General features: G+C 31.3%; 4 protein-coding genes across 4 annotated transcripts; 1 reads left to right on the top strand and 3 right to left on the bottom strand.

Annotated features, from left to right (window-relative positions):
- Positions 1–1,444: 1,444 nt before the first annotated feature.
- Positions 1,445–5,001, top strand: LOC102598609 (bifunctional epoxide hydrolase 2-like). Its single transcript, XM_006365959.2, has 5 exons — positions 1,445–1,563; positions 1,644–1,855; positions 1,971–2,141; positions 4,167–4,402; positions 4,588–5,001. The coding sequence occupies exons 1-5, from the start codon at positions 1,494–1,496 to the stop codon at positions 4,832–4,834; spliced, it is 936 nt and encodes a 311-aa protein (XP_006366021.2). The 5' UTR covers positions 1,445–1,493; the 3' UTR covers positions 4,835–5,001.
- A 35-nt stretch (positions 5,002–5,036) lies between these two features.
- LOC102598938 (lanC-like protein GCL2) lies at positions 5,037–8,735 on the bottom strand. The gene is given in 7 exon segments (XM_015304689.1): positions 5,037–5,177; positions 5,179–5,490; positions 6,059–6,376; positions 6,471–6,587; positions 6,794–6,905; positions 7,375–7,553; positions 8,243–8,735. Coding segments are annotated over 7 exon segments (1,242 nt in total). The 5' UTR covers positions 8,423–8,735; the 3' UTR covers positions 5,037–5,153.
- Positions 8,736–8,873: 138 nt separating this feature from the next.
- Positions 8,874–11,800, bottom strand: LOC102599259 (F-box/kelch-repeat protein At3g23880-like). The gene is made up of 2 exons (XM_006365960.2): positions 10,482–11,800; positions 8,874–9,262 (listed from the first exon to the last, which is right to left on the bottom strand). Exon 1 carries the CDS (start codon positions 11,653–11,655, stop codon positions 10,648–10,650), a length of 1,008 nt encoding a protein of 335 aa, XP_006366022.1. The 5' UTR covers positions 11,656–11,800; the 3' UTR covers positions 8,874–9,262; positions 10,482–10,647.
- A 5,592-nt stretch (positions 11,801–17,392) lies between these two features.
- LOC102599581 (expansin-B3-like) lies at positions 17,393–20,317 on the bottom strand. Its single transcript, XM_006365961.2, has 4 exons — positions 20,031–20,317; positions 19,254–19,554; positions 18,665–18,794; positions 17,393–18,013 (listed from the first exon to the last, which is right to left on the bottom strand). The coding sequence occupies exons 1-4, from the start codon at positions 20,188–20,190 to the stop codon at positions 17,816–17,818; spliced, it is 789 nt and encodes a 262-aa protein (XP_006366023.1). The 5' UTR covers positions 20,191–20,317; the 3' UTR covers positions 17,393–17,815.
- Between the last annotated feature and the right edge of the window lie 1,372 nt (positions 20,318–21,689).

The following is a 21,689-nucleotide window of genomic DNA, read 5'->3' on the forward strand; positions in this document are numbered from 1 at the left end:
TCTAATTAGAAATGAATGGATTTGTTAATTGATTTTATTTATTTAAAATGTGACTAATAGAGAATTGCCACGTATTTAAAGATTATTTAATTGAATGGTTATTAAAAAAAATGGTCAATGTTGGACCCAAAAATGGATGTAAAGAGTATTTGAGAGCTAATAGGTAGATGAAAGGTAATTTTGTACTATTTTAGGTCATTTTCTAATAATTAATTAAACACCCAAATAAATTATTTTTAAAAATTAACACATTTTATATTTAAGAATGTGATTTGTTAAGACCAGTCTTCTTATAATCATAGCTAAAGTTTGATTACAAACTGAAAATATTTCGTCCATTCTAAAATAAGTGTTGTTTTAACTAAAAAAAATTGCCCAAATTAATTATCAGAATAGAAATTCAACACGAAAAATTAGGTAACTCTTCTTTCGTCCCAATTTATAGGACATAGTTGAGATTTCGAAAGTCAATCAATTTTTTTTCATTGAAATTTCTTTATATGTTTTAAAATTTTAATTTATTAATTATTATGATTTATAATACTTGTTATATAATTTTCAAACGTATAAATTTTACTTTTTTTAAATTGAAGTTTTGATGTCCAAATTTATGGTAAAAATATAAAATTTTGAATATCAAAATTCTAATTACGCTACATACATGGGAACATAAAAAATATTTCCAACTATATTTTTATATTAAATAACCATATTTAATAAATAGGAATATGGAGTGCTATAATAGTCAATAAAAGTAATCTAGGAAGCTACATAGTTTATTTGTCAAATAATGTAAGCTACTAAGCTTAGACCCCCTCACTAGCAATCATGTGAAAAATATGGTGTGCACTGTGCAGGATGATTTTGAACACCTCAAAATGAATTAAATTAATAAATTTAATTCATCCAAATATTGTTTGAATTGAAATAATAATACACATATCTTGTTTTTATAATCATTAAAAAATATGGTAAGATGAATAAGATATATCTCATTATTCTTAATCTGAGATTTAAGATTTCGTCCTTGGAATGAAAAAAAAATAATAGCTAGGAGCACTTCTCCATTTAAATAGTCTTATGTGGTGCGAATCTAAATTAGTTAAGCTCACAATTTTCAAATATTATATAGTATTTTTATTTTCTTACTTATTACGTTTCGTTTACGAGACTCAAAGTCAATTGACTAATCTCTGAAGTTAAATTGAATAAGATTGATTTAATAATTTAAATATAGATATTAAAAAAACTTACAAAAAATACTATAAGTTAGAATCATTTTCATATTAATATAATTAAAAAATACATCTTAAAATGTTAAAATAATTACCTATAAAAAACGAAACATGACAAATATAAATGACAAAAATAAGTTATAGAAAATAAGTTCCACTTTATTTAATGTAATGTGTCCCCACAACACACATTGGACTTATCAATTTGATTCTCTTTATATATGCAAAATCCAATCACACCTTCCAATCACACAAAAAATGGAGAAAATTCATCACAATTATGTGAATGTAAGAGGACTCAAGCTTCACTTCGCAGAAATTGGAACAGGTCCTAATTAATATTCCATAATTTTATTTTATTTTTATCAAAAATTGGTACTGAAATTAAAATATTTTACATTTATATAGGTCCTGTAGTAGTATTTCTACATGGATTCCCTGAGATATGGTACTCATGGAGGCATCAAATGATAGCAGTGGCAGATGCAGGATTTCGAGCCATAGCTCCTGATTTTAGAGGCTATGGTTTGTCAGAGTTGCCTACGTATCCTGAGTTAACGACATTCAAGGACCTTGTTGATGATTTACTTGATATGATTGATTCATTAGACATCCATAAGGTGAAATTACATGATTTTCACTAAGATTGTTTATCGATATCCTGGCTCTTACTTTTAACTCCTTGTTTCATAAATCGATCACTTATATAGTTCTACTATATATATTTTTATGTAGGTTTTTCTTGTGGGGAAGGATTTTGGAGCTAGAGTAGTTTTCCATTTTGCACTCCTACACCCTAATAGAGTTTTAGCACTTGCAACACTTGGTGTCCCATTCCTTCTCACTGGTCCAGGAACATTTCCTCAAGATCTCCTTCCAAAAGGTTTCTATGTGTTGAGATGGCAGGTAAGAAACGTGTGTGTTTGAAATTATTTTGTGTTCATAGATGGTAGGTGTTTGTAGTTTTGGGTAGTGGTGGAAGAAGAAAGGTTGAGGTTGATGTGGTGAGTTGACATGTCATATATGGACCAATAGTATAACACTAATGAATATAAATTGGGGGGTGGGGGGATAGACCAAACATAACACTGTTATTTTTAGTACTTCATCTGTCCCAATTTATATGACATATTTTGGAATTTGAGATTCAAACAAATTTATCTTTATTGTGACTTTAGTTTACAAATATATAAATTTCATTTCAAAAAAATTGAAGATTTCATGCGCAAATTCTCGGGTCAAACTTAAACGGTTTAACTCTCGAAAAATAAAATGTGTCACATAAATTGGAACGGAGGGAATTATATTTATATAGTATCTTATTCTTCAATTTTTACTATTGCATGTTGCCTCTTTGCATTGTTCATCTTGCTATTTTGTTATCATTTTTTTTAATCCTGCTTCGATTTGGACTTCTTTTGAGTTGAGGCAAAGGATGGTTGCTTCCAAGCTCACCTCTCAGTTGTCATCGTTCGATCACTTGTTTTTCTACTAAGTGATTTGTTATGCTTAGGGAACTTTGGATTTTAGCACCCAAAAAATCTATCTGTGCAAACAATGTAGACCTGTATTCAGAACTTCCTCTACCAAAAACCTCTATACTTCACACAACTGAGGGATAAGATTTGCGTATATCTTACCCTCCTTAAATCCCACTAGTGGGATTAAACCGCATATGTTGTTGTATGGACTGATACAACATTAAACTATTTCAGTAGTAGAGGAGCAAATAGATCCTTTACCCTTTTCTATATTACGTATAAATGCCCTTAAAAGAATATTCTATGTTTACCTATCCAACACAATTGAAAGTCCTTACTCATGATGGGCGGACATCATTTTTTCTTACGACTATATAGACTTTAAACTTCATATTATGGGGGTACAAAATCAAATAAAAAATCGAACCAAATCGCAAATTGAGTCAAATCTAATAAAAAACCCGACTAGTGGTTTGGTTTGACTTGGTTTGGTATTGGAAAAAAAAACTACAAGACCAAACCAACCCGACATTATATATGTAATTTAAACTTTTATTTTATACATAAAAATATTTACATTTGATTATAATTTTTAAAATATTTCTTTATACTATTTTCATAGTTTTTTTATCTTTTTAATATATTATTTTAAGTTTAAAACTTAGAATTCGGAATGGTCCAATAAAAATTATAGTTCATAAATGTTGATAATTATAATAATAAAACTTAAATCAAAATCAAATTACTCTAATGCAAAAAGAAAATCAATTCAACACTAAGAATGACAATAATATTTGAATTATTTGTTTCTTTAGTTTTTACATTGGTTTAGACAATTAAAATACATATTCTAATTTTAATTTTCCTTAAATATTTAGTAATGTAACTAATACTTATTAAACTTAATTTTAGCATGATTTAGTACTTTTAAAATTTATGATCATTTTCATTATGACTTTGCAATATTTCATTATTATTTTTTATTGAATATTTTAGTGTCATCACTCATCTCATATTTTGTGTTATTTTCTTAAGAAACACCTTAGATAATTATATTTTGGTTGGCTAAAGAAATATTTGGAGCACAAGTTAATTATATGTTTGTATGCAAACTTTACCGAAAATATTTGAGATTTATTAGTTTGATTTGATTTATAAATTAAAAAATTTGACACAATGATTTGGTTTGGTATTTGAAAAACCCGAACCAACCCGAGGTTGAAAAACCCAAAAAAATCCGAATTTTATTAGTTTGGTTTGGTTTATAAATTTAAAATTTTTATATAAATAATTTGGTTTGATATTTGAAAAACCCGAACCAACCCGGTCATGTACACCCCTACTTCATATTACTAGCTCTGTCTAACACTTGCACATTTTATTAGTCGTTATGCTAAAGTCCAAAATCCATAAAGTTGAAATCTGGCTTCACCTCGCCTATGTTTTGCAGGAACCAGGGCGAGCTGAAGCGGACTTTGGGCGTTTTGATACAAAAACAGTAGTTAAAAACATTTATATATTATTCTCTGGAAGTGAATTGCCAGCAGCAAAGGATGATGAAGAAATTATGGACTTGGTTGATCCTTCTACACCATTACCTGCCTGGTTTACTGAAGAAGATCTTGCAAACTATGCATCTCTTTATGAAAACTCAGGCTTCCAGACTGCACTGCAGGTGCCTTACAGGTCAGTCACTTCTTCTCAACTCTAGTTGTGGTCATATTTAGAGCGTCAGATTAGGATAGAAGATTAGTAGGTAGTTTGATGTTTTCTCACTTTTCGATAGGATTAGGCTTCATGGTAGTCTAGAGCACCGTGTCTGTCGTAGTATAAAAAAAATATTAAGGTGGTTTTTTTTTTTTTTTTGGCAGGGCTTGGCTAGAAGAATATGGAGTTGAAGATATCAAAATCAAAGTTCCATCTTTGCTTGTGATGGGGGAGAAGGATTATGCCCTTAAGTTTGGTGGATTAGAGCACTTTATTTCAAGTGGAATGGTGAAAGAGTATGTACCTAATCTTGAAATCACATTCTTACCAGAAGGAAGCCATTTTGTCCAAGAGCAGTTTCCTCAACAGGTCAATCAGTTGATCATCAACTTCCTCAACAAGCTCGTTTGACGAAAATGAGTCGAAGCAATGCTTTTCCCTCTTTGAATTTGAATGCTGATCACATTTTCGCCATATCTCTACTTGTATGTTGATCAATAAGCGAGGCAACGGTTTTGGATGCCTCGGTTCTACATTATGTTTCCACAGACTTTACAGCAACATTTCCTGTTATACTTCATTGAATCATTTTGAATCTGGTCTAACAGGCAAATGGAATAAAAGCAAATGAAATAGAAGAGATTTAAGTGCATATCACACAAGAGAGTTCGCTACACACGTACATAAGAGAAGTGCTACTACGCCCTGCTCTTTGAGCGGGATGAAGTTTTCACTCATAGGCAGGAAATTGAGCGTTTTTTTGGATCTGTCATGTCTAGGAAAAGATAAGCCATACCCGCAATACCTTCAAAAAGGGAGTATGGGGTATCTCCTCCATGCATTTCTCCTTTCGCTATTAGCTTGTGAGCTCTATCAAGAAGGAAGCAGGCAAAAGCTTTGGCTCTATACAAGTACTCCACATTTCCTGTGAGCCGATACAGAGATAAGAAGGCATAAGCATTCCCGCTGATGCCATGACAAATCCCAACACGGTTAAGAAGACCACGGTTCCATACTACCTCTGCTGCAGCTACTGCTGCATTAAGAAATTCTTCGTCTCCCAAAACCTGGCATTGGAATATTCCATGTCACTTCAAGTTACAAAATCAACTGACAGAAAGTCTTGAGCAAAGGAAACCAAAAACTATATGAACTTGAAAACACAATTTCTTCATTCCTCTTTCTTCTTAGGAATGAAGTAACACATTAACGCTCATTGAAAACCCAATTTGTTTCAAATGCAATGAAGAACACGCTAAAAATTGTCCAGGGATAACAAGGTAAGTTCAATGCAGAATTCCATAGATCGCGACCTCCTTGAGATACTTTAACTTAGTTACAATATATTGAAATCTAGATGGGGTGAAAACAGTTGAAAGTGAACTTATGATGTTAAAAACCATGACAGTTGCCATATAAAAAAAGATTGAATTCATCATTGTAAGAGCTGCTAGAACCTCTTACATCTCAGGAGCATAAAAACAGAGAAAAAACTCGAGGGAGTTCTATGTACTGACAAAAGGAAAGTCTGGATGCTCAAACTCCCACAATTAATTAAGGAAATGATGAATCTTCGATCAGTAAGATGTCATACATAATAGCATGTGAGGTAAATATAATTAAAGGGGTAATTACCTCAGCTGCCTTGACAAGTGTTAGCACAATCCCTGGAGCTCCATGGCACCAATGCACGAGTAAATCTCTCCTCCTATCATTTTCACTTGCAGGGTAATTTCCACTGGGAAAGCGATTCTTAACCATGTACTTTAAAGTCCCTTTGACATCTTCAAGATCATCGGGTTTCAGTTCAAAGTCCATCAGAACATGCATAATTCCAGCCAATCCATGAGCTGCACCCCAGTACATCTCACCATACCATTCATGCATCAATGGGCTTCTGCCCTTCCCGCCCAATTTTCTTCCATTCTTGATGATTTCATTGATCACAGCAGCCTAAGACACAATCAAGAAAGGATAAGTTTGGATTGGATGTCACAACCGCCTGACTAATGCCCGCTTAGATTACAGAACTTATTGTTGCACTTACAGTGTAGGTGGAAGGAATTGTTCCTTGGCCAATATGCTTATTTATAAATTGAAAGGCCCAGAGGTATCCAGCTCTACCATACAGCAATTCATCAGGAAGATCTTTGGTTAATTTTATCTGCTCTTAGAACCAAATGTGTATCTAGTAAGCTATCATGTAAAGGAAAATAGAACAGAAGCTTATATAAAACAAACCTTCAATATGAAAGTCTAGCTATAAGCTTCCATTTTGTTTTCCTATCACGTAAGGGAAAACACAGACGGAAGTTTATATAAAACAAACCTTCAATATGAAAGTCTAACTATAAGCTATCAAAACCAAACCTCTTTAAATTGAGATACATAGTAGAAAACCAATTGATCATCACCCATGTACTTGGCAACGACGGCACCTAGTGCACAAACCCCAGCTCTCCCACATAGGAACGTCACATCCCTATAATTCATTGATCAAATTAACACAATAATCAACCCAAAAAAAAGGCCATTTTGTTTATCCGGTTGCCATTTGAAGCTTTAAATTGAAAAGCCAGGAAGTCATTACTTCCCTCAAGATCATTTTATCCAAAGTAACACAAAACATATACTAGAAAAGTCCATTTTCCTCATATTGCTGCCAATTGAAGCTTTACATTGAAAACCCCATAAAAGGATGCCAATAATTAAAACTCATGGATCCAATTAACACATAAAATCAACCAAAAAAAGGCCCAATTTCTTATCTTGACGCCATTTGAAACTTTAAATTGGAAACCAAGAAAGGCGTGTGAGATATTGATCAAAGTAACACAAAAAATCAACAAAACGAAGTTCATTTTGATGATGTATCGTCAGTGGAAACTTTAAATAAACCACACTGCATATAACATAGAAAGGATAAGACTTTCCCCAGATCAAGCGCAAACCTTGAGTGTCGAGAAGCAGAGTCACAATCCTTCACAATCTGAGAGGAAACAGCAAGGTCATTCGAGTTCTTCGTCACCTGATAGGCCTTGAAGAGCAAAAAAGCAGTCCCAAGGGTTCCACAATATAGTGTAAAATCTGGAACCTGTTGCCTTGTTAGTCCCCATGTCTCCACCACTATCTGTTAGCAACAGCACCAGACACCAATTCGTCAAAAACAACATTTATACCTCAAACTCAAACTAGCTAAAATCAACCATATTAGACTCATGTCATTCTGCTATTTTTAGCCTGTTTGACCAATCTTTCAAAATCTGCTTAATTGAAAAAAGTAATTTATTTAATCAGAAGTCTCTTCCAAAAAAAGTACTTCCGAAGAGTAACCGTTTATGTTTGGCTAATCAATTTGAAAAACACTTCTACCAATATTAGAGCAACAAGTTATTCTTGGCCAAGTTTCCAATAGTACACGAAAAAACTAATTTTTTAGCTTCCGAAAAACATGTTCTGCTACTCCGTCCTCTAGAATTGTTATTTTTTTGCTTAAAAGCTTGGCCAAATAACTAAATTCTCTAAATCAAACATTTTATTTTTTTTCACTTTACCTTTCCATAAGCTTGATCAAACCGACTATTAATAAGAGTCAACAGTCAAAAACACACCAGAATTATCACTTTTTCACGAGTATCATACCTCAATCATAATTTGTTCTATTTTCTTACCTGAACTATGAAAAAGTGATCCTACTTGAACTATGAAAAAGTGAACAACTATAGTTGAATTGTGAAACTCGCAAAAAAAGTGATATTTTTAAAAAATTATCTTTATTTATAATTTTTTCCTATAAGGGAAGAATATCGAGTTACTTACAGTTTCTTTGAGATCGAGAGCTGCGCGTTTGAACTTTTCGGATAGAATGTGGTATGGTGTTGAGAGAAGCTTCAACAGTGATTCATTCGTTCCTTGCGGAATTGGATGTTGTTCTTCTTCTATCGCCGGATTCTCTGCAACAAAATCCGGCATTACATTTGGGTAAAACCGATCCGCCATTTCTTCAATTCGACTGAAAATCGAAGAAATTTTCAGAGAGACGCTATACTAGGCTGAGTAGTCAACGAGAGAACGACGTCGTAATTGGAAATATTTTTTAAATAAATCTTAAATTCAACTTGATTTCGGAGAATTTTATGGCCAAACATGTTTATTCTTATTTTTTTAAGTCGGGTGGCGATGGGTTTTATAAAGAGGGCGGAATATAAAACCTAATCTCCGCAAAATATATAGTTGAAATGTTCATTCTTTTGCCTATAATAACAACAATAATAATAAGATTCAAGAAGAATGTTGTTCAACTTTAATCTCTATCTTATTTCACGGGGTATGTTGTTGTTGATTTATAATTTTATATACTATTTTTAATATGTTAGGGACATTTTAAACCCTTATTTTAAAGTTGTCATAGATGTTGACTTAATAGTTATATTCTATTAGCACAAAGGCATTGCTAAAAGCCATAATTATAATTCCATAGTTCATCATACAAATTCTTCTTTACACCAAAAGTAAAATAAAGGCAAACAATTCATCTTAAATCTTCTGGATAGTATTGCCAATATCTTCGAAACATCTCGAGATTCTTTCCTTCCTTATGTTAGAGATAGAATGGTGAACCGTAGGTGTGTACTTTGAACCTCAATACTCTCGTGCTCGAAGTATGCATAATAGCTCTATCGAAGGAACAATGCCACCATTCGAAGACGTACCTGGAAAATGCATAGATCACGGGAACTTACAAGTATTTACTTGCATCAACATTTATATCGTCCATGAGAGCAGCTTCAAAGGCAGAAGTTGATTCGATGCTGAACAAACCCAGAATTCTTGTGGTTCCTGCATTGATTGATCGTGTCATTGGTATAGATAATGTAAATTTGTCCCTCGCCCCTTTATCGATGACAAGGAAACATGGGAAAGCAAACAATCAAGCATATAAACTGTACAGTCCAGGTCGTTCATATCATACATACATACAAGACACACTTTACTCAAACATGGTCACTTAAAGCATTCAACACATATAACTAGCAAGTTTCACTTCGACACATTCACAAGAGTTATAACAAGTCATGTATGACATATGAAGGCTTAACTTAGTCACTATTTATCTAATTATCTTCTCAAGATAATTTTGTGTCTTTCCGTGAAATATGCTTGTTCCAACACATACACGGCTAAGGATAACATAACTACTTCACTTTAAGCATTTTAACAAACACATGCACTAGTTTGTACGCAAACCAATTCAAGGGTTGTGTCTCGGTAACCTCAATGCTACCTTAGTAAAAGTGATGTTACGAGGTCAAGAATGCACTCAACGCAATCAAGCTACATCACCAATAACATAACAACATCCTGTCCATCTGTAATGAAGAGACGGGGAAGAATCTCTTGTTAACACAAAAGGGAAACTTTAATTTCTTTTTTCGTTACTTTTCATAGGAGCAAGACACATGTCCTAGGTCAGTTTTCGGGATAATCAGTATGATAATTTTTCTCTATGAAAACATGTTGGGAAGGGCAGTTATACTGTATATGTGGGTGGGTGGGTGTAAGGCTAATCATCCTTGATGGGAAGCATTTATGATTTAACGAGCACCGGAAAGATGCTTAACCCCAGTTCCTGAAGAGGAAAAAACACACCAAAAACATACAACAGAAAAACTTGCAGCACTTAAATTTCAAGTAATCAACCTAAAACCACTTTCACAAACAAGCTCCATTTTGTACTAAGATATCCAATTTTGTCGTATACTCAACCGAATTACTCTATTAATCTTCATAAAGCTCACAACAACATAACTAGAGCACACTTTATTAATGCATTCAACCAGCTACTTCCTATTTGGCATTGAGGATTGTGTATCAACATGATATGAATTGCGCGGAAAGATAGAACTTAATTGAGCATGATAACAATAATATTTCAATGTTGCTGAAGTACCACGAATCTTACATGATAAGGAAAAACGCAAAAGAACACAATGACAAAGACACAATGTGATCACTAAATATGAGAACATGGATACAAGACAATCAGAAAGATTTTTACCCTCTTTTAATTTCTCTGCCTCCACAGTGTCACCTGTCATCACATCACTTCATATGAGGTGAAGCAAGGCTCTCAAAGTAGGTCGTAGCTTGAGCTTGACGAAAATAATCAGCAGATGAGTAAACGTCAAGTCGCTTGTATGAACCATCCCTTGAATTATACAGTGCTAGCTCTTCCCAAGCTGCAGCAGAAATTCATCACAATTCTCAGCCACGAACAATGGTAAGATATAAGCCCTACGATCAACGGGTAACGAGATGGTTACCAATTTAGTCCAAGATTCCTCAACACCATACTCCTTCATCACCCACACATCCGCCTTATTCTTTTCGTAGTTGCAACAACCGACTAAATACCCCCTCGAAACACCTAATGTCCAATAAACACCTCCATCTTCATAACTAGGCAGTGCTATTTTCCCATATCTCTCTACAGCAAGGTCCAAAGTAACAATCTCCCAAAACGAACCCGAACAATGACTATGGGACGCTTCCCAATGAAGTGCCCCATTTACAAACACACCAACCTTTCCATTTAAACTACCACTATTGAATCCCTCAATCATTTTCCAAGATTTAGCTTTTAAGCTATAAACATTAACCATATTCTCATATCTTCCCTCAATATGAGGAAAACTAAAGATCTTCACAACCTTATAATCTTCAAAAGATGCATCATAACCAAATCCATATCTAATAAAACAACCAACACCACTACCACCACCGCCGCCGCCATTACTCCGAAGCATTGAATCAGGAAACAAATTAAACTTTCCAGTACAGGGATTCAATAACATTACAGTAAACGAGTCACTAGTTAAACAAATCAACCCATTACAAGAACCCAAAATCCTAGCTGAGATAGCTAAAGATTTAGCAGGACAACTATTTCTAGCCACACTAAGACATGAATTTTCAAACCCCATGTTGTAAAAATTGCATTTTCTACCTAAACCATAAACAGAAGCTACCACAGCAAGTCTATAATCAGTCAATTTGGGGTTCTTTAAGCAAAAATCGACATGGGTTTTGCTGAATAAAGGATTTGAGAGCAAAAAAAACCAAGATTTCGAAACACACTTGAATTTCAAAAGGGATTTGACAGGTAACCTCAAGAAAATCTCAAAAATGATTTCTGGGGGAAAAATTGTTGACCCTTGAGAAGTTTGTTCCATTTTTTATGATTCAATTTGCTTATTGAATCAATAGAATCACTATTTTATGGATGCAATTGTTGTCCAAATTTGGATGGCCGATAAGCTTATACGAGTGACCTTTTAAGTAGTCTGATGTTGTCATGCCTGCTTGCCGATACAAGGGTATTTTTGGTATTATAAATTTGTGCGCTTTAAAATTGTTATATGTATGTACTATCTGCGGTTTGGATAATTAGTCGAATATTTTTTAAGAAAAATTACTTTAAAAGGTATCTTTTAATAAATAATTACTGATTTAAGTAATGCTTTTTTATTTATTATTATTTGTAGCAACATATAGTAATACTATGATAAATCTGTAATATGTATTAAAATTAAATTATGTATGCAATATATATGTATTATAACTGTTTAAAATATATCATGTTTGTTTGGGAAGAAATTGACACATTGTATTATAAGTGTATTAAAAATATGTAATAAATGTATTATTTATCAATTAAAACTTGTATTATATGTGTTTTATAAATTATTCTCTGTATAATATGTATTAAAATTAAATTATGTATGCAATATATATGTATTATAACTGTTTAAAATATATCATGTTTGTTTGGAAAGAAATTGACACATTGTATTATAAGTGTATTAAAATATGTAATAAATGTATTATTTATCAATAAAACTTGTATTATATGTGTTTTATAAATTATTCTCTGTATAATATGTATTAAAATTGTTACATGCAATGATTTTTTTAGGCTTAAGTCATTAACAACCACTCAAAGTTGTCCTCACAATTCACTTGGACACCTTAACTAGAAGTTGTACCTATTAAACACATTTCACTCACATGGCATAGAAAGTGTATTACATAACTATTCAGCGCATGAACATATCTTCTTCAAAATGTGTTTAGATGTACCTCTTTCTTTTCCTTTCTTCTTCAATCATATCTTCTTGGAGCATTTGGGGTGTTTTTTCAAAGCTCAATATATAGCAATAAATGTGTTGAAATAACATGATTGTGATTAGTGACATATAACAAATCTAGTGAAACCATTGAAGATTTTGTATTCTTATTTGAGGACATTTTATGTATTCTATTATACATAATGAAAATCTAATTTATATATATGCACTATTTAGTGATAGTTACATATAGCTAATTTACACTCTGTTTGGATCGTTGTTATCCATTGTATTGTATTGTATTGTATTGTTACCATACCTACAATGTTTGCTTTGATTGTTACTTAAAAATGTATTGTATTGTATTGTTAAATTTCATTGTTACGTAACAATGAAAACCCCCATTTTATGGAACAACCGATTTGGTGTGTTCCCATTGTTACTTAATTTCTTTTTTCAATTATATCATGGCATAATATTTCATAATATTTTTTTACCCTTTACCATATATTATTTAATTCTAGTAAAAAATCCTACCCTAGAATAATTAGGGATATTTTAGTAAATTTATAAATTACAATACAGTACGATACAGTTAAACCAAACAATAAAAATGTTATTAAACAACAACAAACAATACAGTCTAGCCAAACATTGTATCTACCATACAGTACAGTACAATACAATACAGTACATTATGAAACAATAGGTAGCAATGATCCAAACAGAGTACTGTTAGTGAAACCATTGAATAATCTCAATTCTTATTTTCCCTTCTTGTTTTCTTCTTCTTCTTTTTTTCGGAGGTTGAATTCACTCATAAAATCAGTGTGTTAAGGTCGGCTTCATGAAAGCAAGAAATGAAGCAAATTTAGCAAACATAGAGATGGAAAGAGATGGATTTTTCCGTGACAATATTTTTATTGTTATTGGTAGGCAACTTTTCCAATACGAGGACATTTTCGATATTTTTGGACTTGTAAACTTTAAAGTTGTTATACATAATGATTTTTCATATGTATTATTTTCAATTTTGAGCATTTGATTGATTTTTCAAAGTCTAATAAAGCAAATAATGGGTTGAAGGAACCTAATAGTGACATATAGCTAACTTAGTGCTATATTATATTGTGTGCTTTAAAATTATTATACCTAATGATTTTCATTTGTATTAGGGATCATTGTAATAAAAATAGCTTTTAGGACAATAAATATGTATATTAATAAAAAGAGTAAAAGTTTTTATCGATATTAATTAATTGTCATTAGATTTAATGATATTATAAGGTTTAGAGACATTTACAACGAGTGTTAATTGCCCCTAAAAATTATATTTAGCTACAATTAAGTTATTTTCGTTAATAAAGAACTTGTTTGGATTGACTTAAAAGTTGGTAAGACTCAAACCCACTTCTAAGTCATTTTTAGTTTTTGAGAGTGTTTGACAAGATTAAAATTAACGTAAAATAAGTTTAAAATGACTTTTAAAAAAAGTTTAAAATCAAAAGTACAATTCTTCAATTTCCGATTATAGAAAAGTGTGCACCTAACATCATTGAATTTTGTTCGAATCGATTTATTTTTTTCAGATTCAATTTGATTTGATTGGATATTTCTAAGATGAATTTTCAATGCAAATGAGTGGAGTAAAATAAATACCAAATCAAATAGAACTCTCTAATTTCCATGAATGAGGTCCCAAAAACTCATTTTCTGCAAGTGTCAGGTAAAAGCAGGACAAGAAAACTCTAATCCTAGTAAATTTCTTTTTCTTTAAAACATATATAATAATGTTTGATTTTTCGATGCACCAAAAAGTTGACTTTTAAATCAAACATCGAATTGAAGAATCAAACTGTTAGGATAAAAACTGTACTAATTGAATGAATTTTGTTTGGTCCCATTTTTTAATTTTTCAATATTTATGCTCAACTCTAATAAGGCAATAAATGTATTGGAGTAACATGATAGTGCGATCCTTAATTTTGAAATTAGGGGTTCGAGTTTTGGGTATGATTGAAATTTTATTAAAAACGTCGTTTTTAAAAATGGACTTTATCGTATGAATTCGTATTTAATCGAACTTCAATAGATGTCAAATGAAAATAACACTTAATAATAATAATTAGGGGCGGGCGTTTGATATTCGGTTTGGGATTATCCATTTTCGGGTTCAGTAATTCGATAATTGACAGTTAAAAGTAGATACCAAATACCAAAATTTTAAATTTCGGTAATCGGTAAATTAAATTTCGATTTGGTATGGTATTCGGGTAATACCCTCTTGAAGTTGTAGCCGATTGTATTACAAAGTTAATTATCATTTCTATTTTTTATGTGGAGGCACGATATAATAAAATATCAATAAGTAAGAAGATATCAAGAAAAAAAAAATTGATACAACTAAAAGATATGCATTTGTATTGTTTATGTTCATTCTTTAACTTTCTTCTTTGGACTTGTACTAATGAATAATAGACATGTTGATATATGTTTTTCATTAAGTAAATAATTCGATATTCGGGAAATAACATATGGTACTAGCGTCTCATACCAAACGGAAACCCGTATACCATAATTCTGAAATTTTACTTCTGAATACCATATCGAATACTCAATCATTGAATACCAAATCACCAAAAATTTCGATTCGATACAATAATTCGATTTTCGGTATTTTATGCCCAACCCTAATAATAATAATGACATATAGAAATTTAGTGAAAATCTCAATTATTATTGCCCTTTTTGTTTTCTTTTTCTTCTCTCTTTTGTTCCAAGTAGGTGGTTAACGACTAATGATTAAATTAGCCAAATCTTTGCTCAACTGAAAAAATGGACTAACCAATAATTAGAAAAATATAAGAGATAATAAATCAAATATCAGATTATTAATTGGCCTAATATAACTTTGTGATTATAATCCAAACAGCAGAATAATAAGAATTAGTGGAACAAAAATAAAAGATCATTTGGTTTGACTAATTAGTGAAACAAATTCATTGCTATTTAAGGGTTCTGGTGTTATGATAAATTTTCATCACTTTTAAAATAAATGTTTCAGATTTGAATTCAATAATAATAATAACAATATATCCTGTGAAGTCACAAGTAAGGTCCGAGGAAAGTAGAATGAATGCAGATCTTATCACTATCTCGTGAAGATAAAGATGATGTTTTCAAAAGATCTTCTTCAGATATACAGAAAAAAAACAGTGACGAAAACATAGCAACCAATATAAACTAAAGCCTAAAAGAAAAAATACGAACAACAACAAGCAAGACAACATTCCACTACCTACTAACCTTCTATCTAGTACGTGACCTCCACACTCTCCTATATAAGATCACGTGTCTAGTCACTTATATGTTCTCAACACTTGCCACATCTGTAGCAAACCCAAACAAACTAAGTACCTCTAAATTCATCGAACACTTTCTCATGTTGCCCCTTTGTTTAAATAAGTATCGTACTATTCTTTCTATTTTATCCTTGAGAGTTATTAGTTTTGAAAGTATAAATTTAACCAATATAGAAAAACTAAATGATTAATACATGTTCATTGGCCAATTTATTTAATCAAAATAAATTAATTTATATTCATTTATTGAAAATTTGACTTCAAGAGATCACTGGATAAGGGTACAATGATAATTTTACATAATTTCTTAAGAAACGTGAAATCTAAAATAGTGACATTTAAATAGAAATTGAGGGAGTAATTATTTGGTTAGTGGAAAACTTGATGTAATTAAGAGAGGGGGAGTCAAGAATTTGATGTAATTTTAAGATAATCTTTTTAAATTCCTTCTTTCTTTTTTCACATATAAATATATATTTCATTGAAAAAAGAAAAAGAAAAAGCAAACTTTTCCATTTCATTTGATTGTGTAATTATATTTGTCCAATCAAACACGATGAAGGAAATTACATTCTGACAAACAAACAAATCATTATTTATAGCTATTATATAGTACTATGCAATTATTAGATTATGTAATTATTATTTCAATAGTTATATAATTATACATGACTTTCTAAACAGATCCTGAAACTCAAAGGAATTAGCAGAGACCTACACAAACTGTGAAGCATATAATTTAATTTGATACAATGCGCTAAGTGTATATTTGACCCTATTCACTTGTTAATCAGATAATTAGGTTAATTGAGTGCTCAAGTACTCCAATTAAATCAAAGATATAGGTTGATTAACTATTAAGCATTAAAACCATATATGAACTAAACTGTTAAGAAAGAACATATCTACTTAATTTCAAATACTTCAAGAATATACTTAAAACTTTTTTCATCTAAATTAAAAATCTATTTTTTTTTTTTTAAAAAAAATTATTTCTTAAATTGTAGACCAATACAATTATACCATTAGTGAAACATCTACTGTCATGAGTGTGACTTTTCCCCTTCAATGTGGGGAGGATTAATTTGAACACATGTCCATTCACATGGGCAAGAACTATTTAATGTCAGTTTGATCCCAAAAATATAGTTATTGGGTCCTCCTCCATGTGTGGAACATTATCATAATTGTCCACTTCTCAAACTATATATTATGCATGTGAGAATGAATATTGGCCACCCTTTGTTTTGGCCCAATCAAACTTTGGTCGTGTGATTGAAGTTCAGACTTTTTTTATAAATATGTTAATATATTATAAGTGATTAAAGTTCGATTACCTTTTTTAAATGTATGTCAATCACATATGACAGATGTTTAGTCATTTATATCTAAGTTTAGCTCAATAAATATTTGTGAAGAAACAAAACATTTGTTTTTCATTCATTTTATGTATTCATATAAAACAACAAAAACATAAAATGTAAATCACTTAACATACAACCAAAAAATAAACATAGGAAATCACTTTTACACACAAAGGGCTCACTCTCCTTTGGAGAGGGCTACTACTATTAACAACTCTTACATAAGCATTTTACAAAATAATAGGAAGGAAAAAAAACAATTACATCAATAATAAAGAGAGAAAAAAAAGGAAAAGAAATGAGCCTAGGAAACTTATTATACTAATCCAAAGGCTGATTTTCCTTTTTAAAAAAGTTACAACCAAATAGGGGGTTTAGTATTTTAGTTCTTCTAAATCTATCCACACTGAGACAGATTCAAGATTTAAAAATTCAAATTTGAAATTTCACTCATGACCCATTATTTGTACTTATTTAGTGAATCTACAAATCCTTAACTACGTTCGTTTCAGGTATATTGTCATAGAAGTTAAAAAAAAGTTACTTTAAGAAGTTGAGTCGAGACGTATAAGTGGCCTTAGGAGTCCATTTACTTGGAATAACATCTCTAGCTGAGAGGGTTCGCCTTTTGGTTAGTGTGGTTAGCTTAATTGAAAATGGTCCTTGTAATGGTCCACCAATAATGCACCAATTTGCACCCCATAGGTGCGTCATCGTTAACCATTGATTAGACCTTGCCTGAAAAATAAATATGTCAAAATTTCAATTGACAGATAATATTAACATTATATCATGTTATTTTGCTTTATGGCATGTCCCTTGATATACTAGTACATATGTCATACTGTCGAGCAACAAAACTTACATAAAAAAAAGCAATAAAACTATGCACCTTTATTGTCTCTCTAGTGCAAGATAAACCATTATCCTGGATAATAATTATTTTTTTCTTTTTAAGAAAAGAGGAAATAAGTCATTTTGCACTAAATGATTGGTTGGAAAGGCTAAAGTCAATTTTGTAGATTATTGGAAGGAAAAAAAGAAGAGAAGAGCATGTGAAGAAAGTGCTTTTAGAAAAAAATGCATAATAAAAAGAAGATATTATTATATTCTATAGACAATCATGTGGTGTATAGAGAGCATGTCACTAATTAATAGTACTATCTTTTAGTCTATCTGATAATTTAAAAGTAAAAGTTTAATTTGTAAAACAAGTCGAAGTTTCACACTAAAATGACATAGAAAATACTTACACAATCAGATTATTTATAAGTAAAACTTTGTAATATAGTTAACCGCTATATATCACAAGTTAAATCTAATTTATTTTCAAACATATTTTATATTGTCAGTATATATAACATCAGTATATATAACGAAGATATGTACCTCTCTTATTTGCATGGATCCAATATCACCATCTCCATCCTCAAATTCCACCAAAAGAGAAAGCCAATAAGCTGTTGAGCCAACATTTACATGAAATGCAATGTTTTGTCCAGGATATTTGCAAGGAGTCCTACACCCACAAATTCAAAATTTTAGTATTTTATTAATCGAGGCAACAAAATATCAAAATTTCAATCGATCGTGACAGTAAAATTACTCTGTCACTAACAATACTTCATCCCATAGTTAAAAGGTTAAATCTCACTTGCTCAGAGCAGCCATGAAGTCACTCTACCACTTACAATATCTCGTTGTCATACTTAAATTATTTGCAAATGATTTTATCGATAGCTCAATGAAAAAAAATGTAGTAGTATATTAAAAATGAAAAAATATAGTGACTCACTGGTGTCATTGTCAGTTTGTCACTACTTTCTCAAAAATTTTAAAGTAAGATTGTATGGTATACTTTTATTAAATTAATTAATTAAACCACTAACTATAAATTGACAAAACTGAACCTGCAGTCTGTTAGTATTATTACCAAGTAATTAAATAAAATTAAGACACATAAAATAAAACGACTTACTTGCGGTAAATAATGGAGATTTTACCACGATTGCGCAAGTTAATGTTACGACCCGAAAGAGCCATACGTCCGAACGCGGACCCACTAAGGTCGAAGTGGACTAGACCTTTAGTTAGGGCCGGTGATTCATCAGTAACAATAATTGTTACGGCCCGTTTTGAGCAAATGGTTTTATCCAAGCATCTTACTTTATAGCAAGCTCCACAACCTTCGCCCTTTTTGAATAAGGCCGAACTCACAGCCCCAACTCGAGCCCTGAACGGCTTCACATCCACCATCGTCCCATAACCACATGCTCCACCTACAGCAAAATTCCATCATTCACCATGAAATTAAGATATTTCAAAATTTTCTAGTCGTAAAATCTTAACTCCGCTATTATAAAAAAAATATTTAATTATATTCCATTGGCCTGTTTCTCTATCCATAAAATGCATGACCTGGAAAGCACGTTATAATGCATTTAATATCATAAAATTCCTCAGTAATAATTAACTTGTTTTACTATAACTTTCCACTTGTGTCTCCTTCTATATATATTGAACCAATTAGAAGTAAATATAAATAGGGGCGAAACTAGAATTTTTATTAAGTAGATTTAAAATATAAAAAAATAAATCTCATATATACAGTATAATCTTTTAGTAAAAACATTTTGGTTCAGAATATAAATATGAACCCCTCAAAAATTATTAGTATCTTACTTTTAGAGAATTTAACATCTGTCAACATTTCTGACGAATTTAAACAACATTCAGTATAAAACTTGAAACGTACCATCACTACCATCTCCATTGGGACTACCATACCAAGTAGCCGAAGCAGAGTGCCAATGTGGGTTCGCTGCACGTCGGAGAGTGGTAGCCGATGCAATGACCGCGAAAAAAGCTAAAATCACCGATACAACATAACTAACACGGCAAATTCTAGAATCCATAACGTTGTGTAAATATAGTCCTCGGTTTCTCTCAGCGTTTCGCGGAGAAACCGAGGTAGTAAGATTGTAAGAATTGAAGAAGATATGAGAGTGTTAACAAGTTAGAACTAAGAAGAGAATTATATAATCCTATTTTTATAAGGTGAAGAATATTATAAAGGTAAGTGGAAATTTTAGGGTCCATGTGACCTTATATTATATTAGATTTTTTTTTTTAATTTATGATGGTACCACTACGAACTTTATATTATAATAAAAATAAAATAAATGGGGGCCAGCGACAGTTAAGGCGTTAGAACAGCAAGCAAAGTATAGTTCTTGTCAGTTGAGGGGTCACTTTATTTGTTGGTTTTAGTTATAGATATTTTACTACATTAATTATCATTCAATAAATAATTATTGAGTTTTAGGTTATAATATATAGTATTGACAGCGTAATAAGTATTCGTTCATCCTTAATCAGAGATATTGGATATGAAGTTACCTTTGTTAAGGAACGTTTTAACATAGCCCCAATATGAGACTTTCTGGTACGAATCTGGATTTAGTGTGGGCTTGTGGCTATCGAAACTATACTTCTGAAAAATGTGAAGTAGTTAAAAGACCCCATCAAAAGAAATAGTAAATATGAAAAAAAAATGTTTCAATAATTATCTTAAACTTTGAAGAATTCACTGATTTTGAATTATGAAAAAAATCTCAGCAGTTTGATCACTTACCATGGACCAGATCGAGGGAGTACTAATATTTTGGCTTAGTGTCTTTGTCCGTCTATAATTGACTGGTTTACGACAAGTACTCATAGCTTTGAAGATGATACACCGTCTTTGCGTTTTCGATGACTTTAAATAAACTGACGATATGGATAATTGTGGAACTTAGTTAAAGAGGGAGATTGTTGTTGTACGAACGAAATCTCACATTTATAGCTGAAAAGAAAAATGAGTTAAGAAATTATAAGGTGTTGAATACTTTCAGAATGTGAGTCTGTGAGACTTTTTGAAGAAAACTACGCAGACTTAATCCAAATTAAACAATATCTCACGGTATTTCTTGGACCATTTTAGCCCAATAATTTCTACATATATAAATATTATACTAGTATTATTAGTTACATGGAGAGTAACACTATATACATGATTTTTTTTATTTCATACCAAATTAAAATGATTGTATAAAGTACTTGCTTAACGGTCAGTGCTTAGGGGCATCTTGGTCATTTGATGAAAAGAATAGAGTATTCTACCGTTGTTTTTGTTTGTTTATTGGGTTTTGGGATTTTCCTCAATTGTAATATTTATAGTTTCCATTCTTTGGTTTCATCTCAAAAAACAAAGAAAAAGAACGTAAGAATCTTTTATTTTTCAACATTTGGATCCAATTTTATTTTATTTTAATGTTCCTTTGAGTAGATGTTTGATTTTTATACTTTAAACAAGATCAAGTTTTACTTCCATTTTTGTCTTGCTTTTTTTTTTTTTTTTTTTTTTTACTCTCTA

Source organism: Solanum tuberosum, unplaced genomic scaffold (assembly GCF_000226075.1).
Source record: "Solanum tuberosum cultivar DM 1-3 516 R44 unplaced genomic scaffold, SolTub_3.0 scf00599, whole genome shotgun sequence".
Classification (NCBI taxonomy): Eukaryota; Viridiplantae; Streptophyta; class Magnoliopsida; order Solanales; family Solanaceae; genus Solanum; species Solanum tuberosum.

Coding starts and splice junctions, on each gene's coding strand:
- LOC102598609 (XM_006365959.2), top strand. CDS start 1,494: ATGGAGAAAATTCATCACAATTATGTGAATGTAAGAGGACTCAAGCTT. Junction 1,564..1,643: donor CTTCGCAGAAATTGGAACAG/GTCCTAATTAAT, acceptor ACATTTATATAG/GTCCTGTAGTAGTATTTCTA. Junction 4,403..4,587: donor GCACTGCAGGTGCCTTACAG/GTCAGTCACTTC, acceptor TTTTTTTGGCAG/GGCTTGGCTAGAAGAATATG.
- LOC102599259 (XM_006365960.2), bottom strand. CDS start 11,655: ATGGAACAAACTTCTCAAGGGTCAACAATTTTTCCCCCAGAAATCATT.
- LOC102599581 (XM_006365961.2), bottom strand. CDS start 20,190: ATGGATTCTAGAATTTGCCGTGTTAGTTATGTTGTATCGGTGATTTTA. Junction 19,555..20,030: donor CAATGGAGATGGTAGTGATG/GTACGTTTCAAG, acceptor ATTTTGCTGTAG/GTGGAGCATGTGGTTATGGG. Junction 18,014..18,664: donor GATCCATGCAAATAAGAGAG/GTACATATCTTC, acceptor TTTATTTTTCAG/GCAAGGTCTAATCAATGGTT.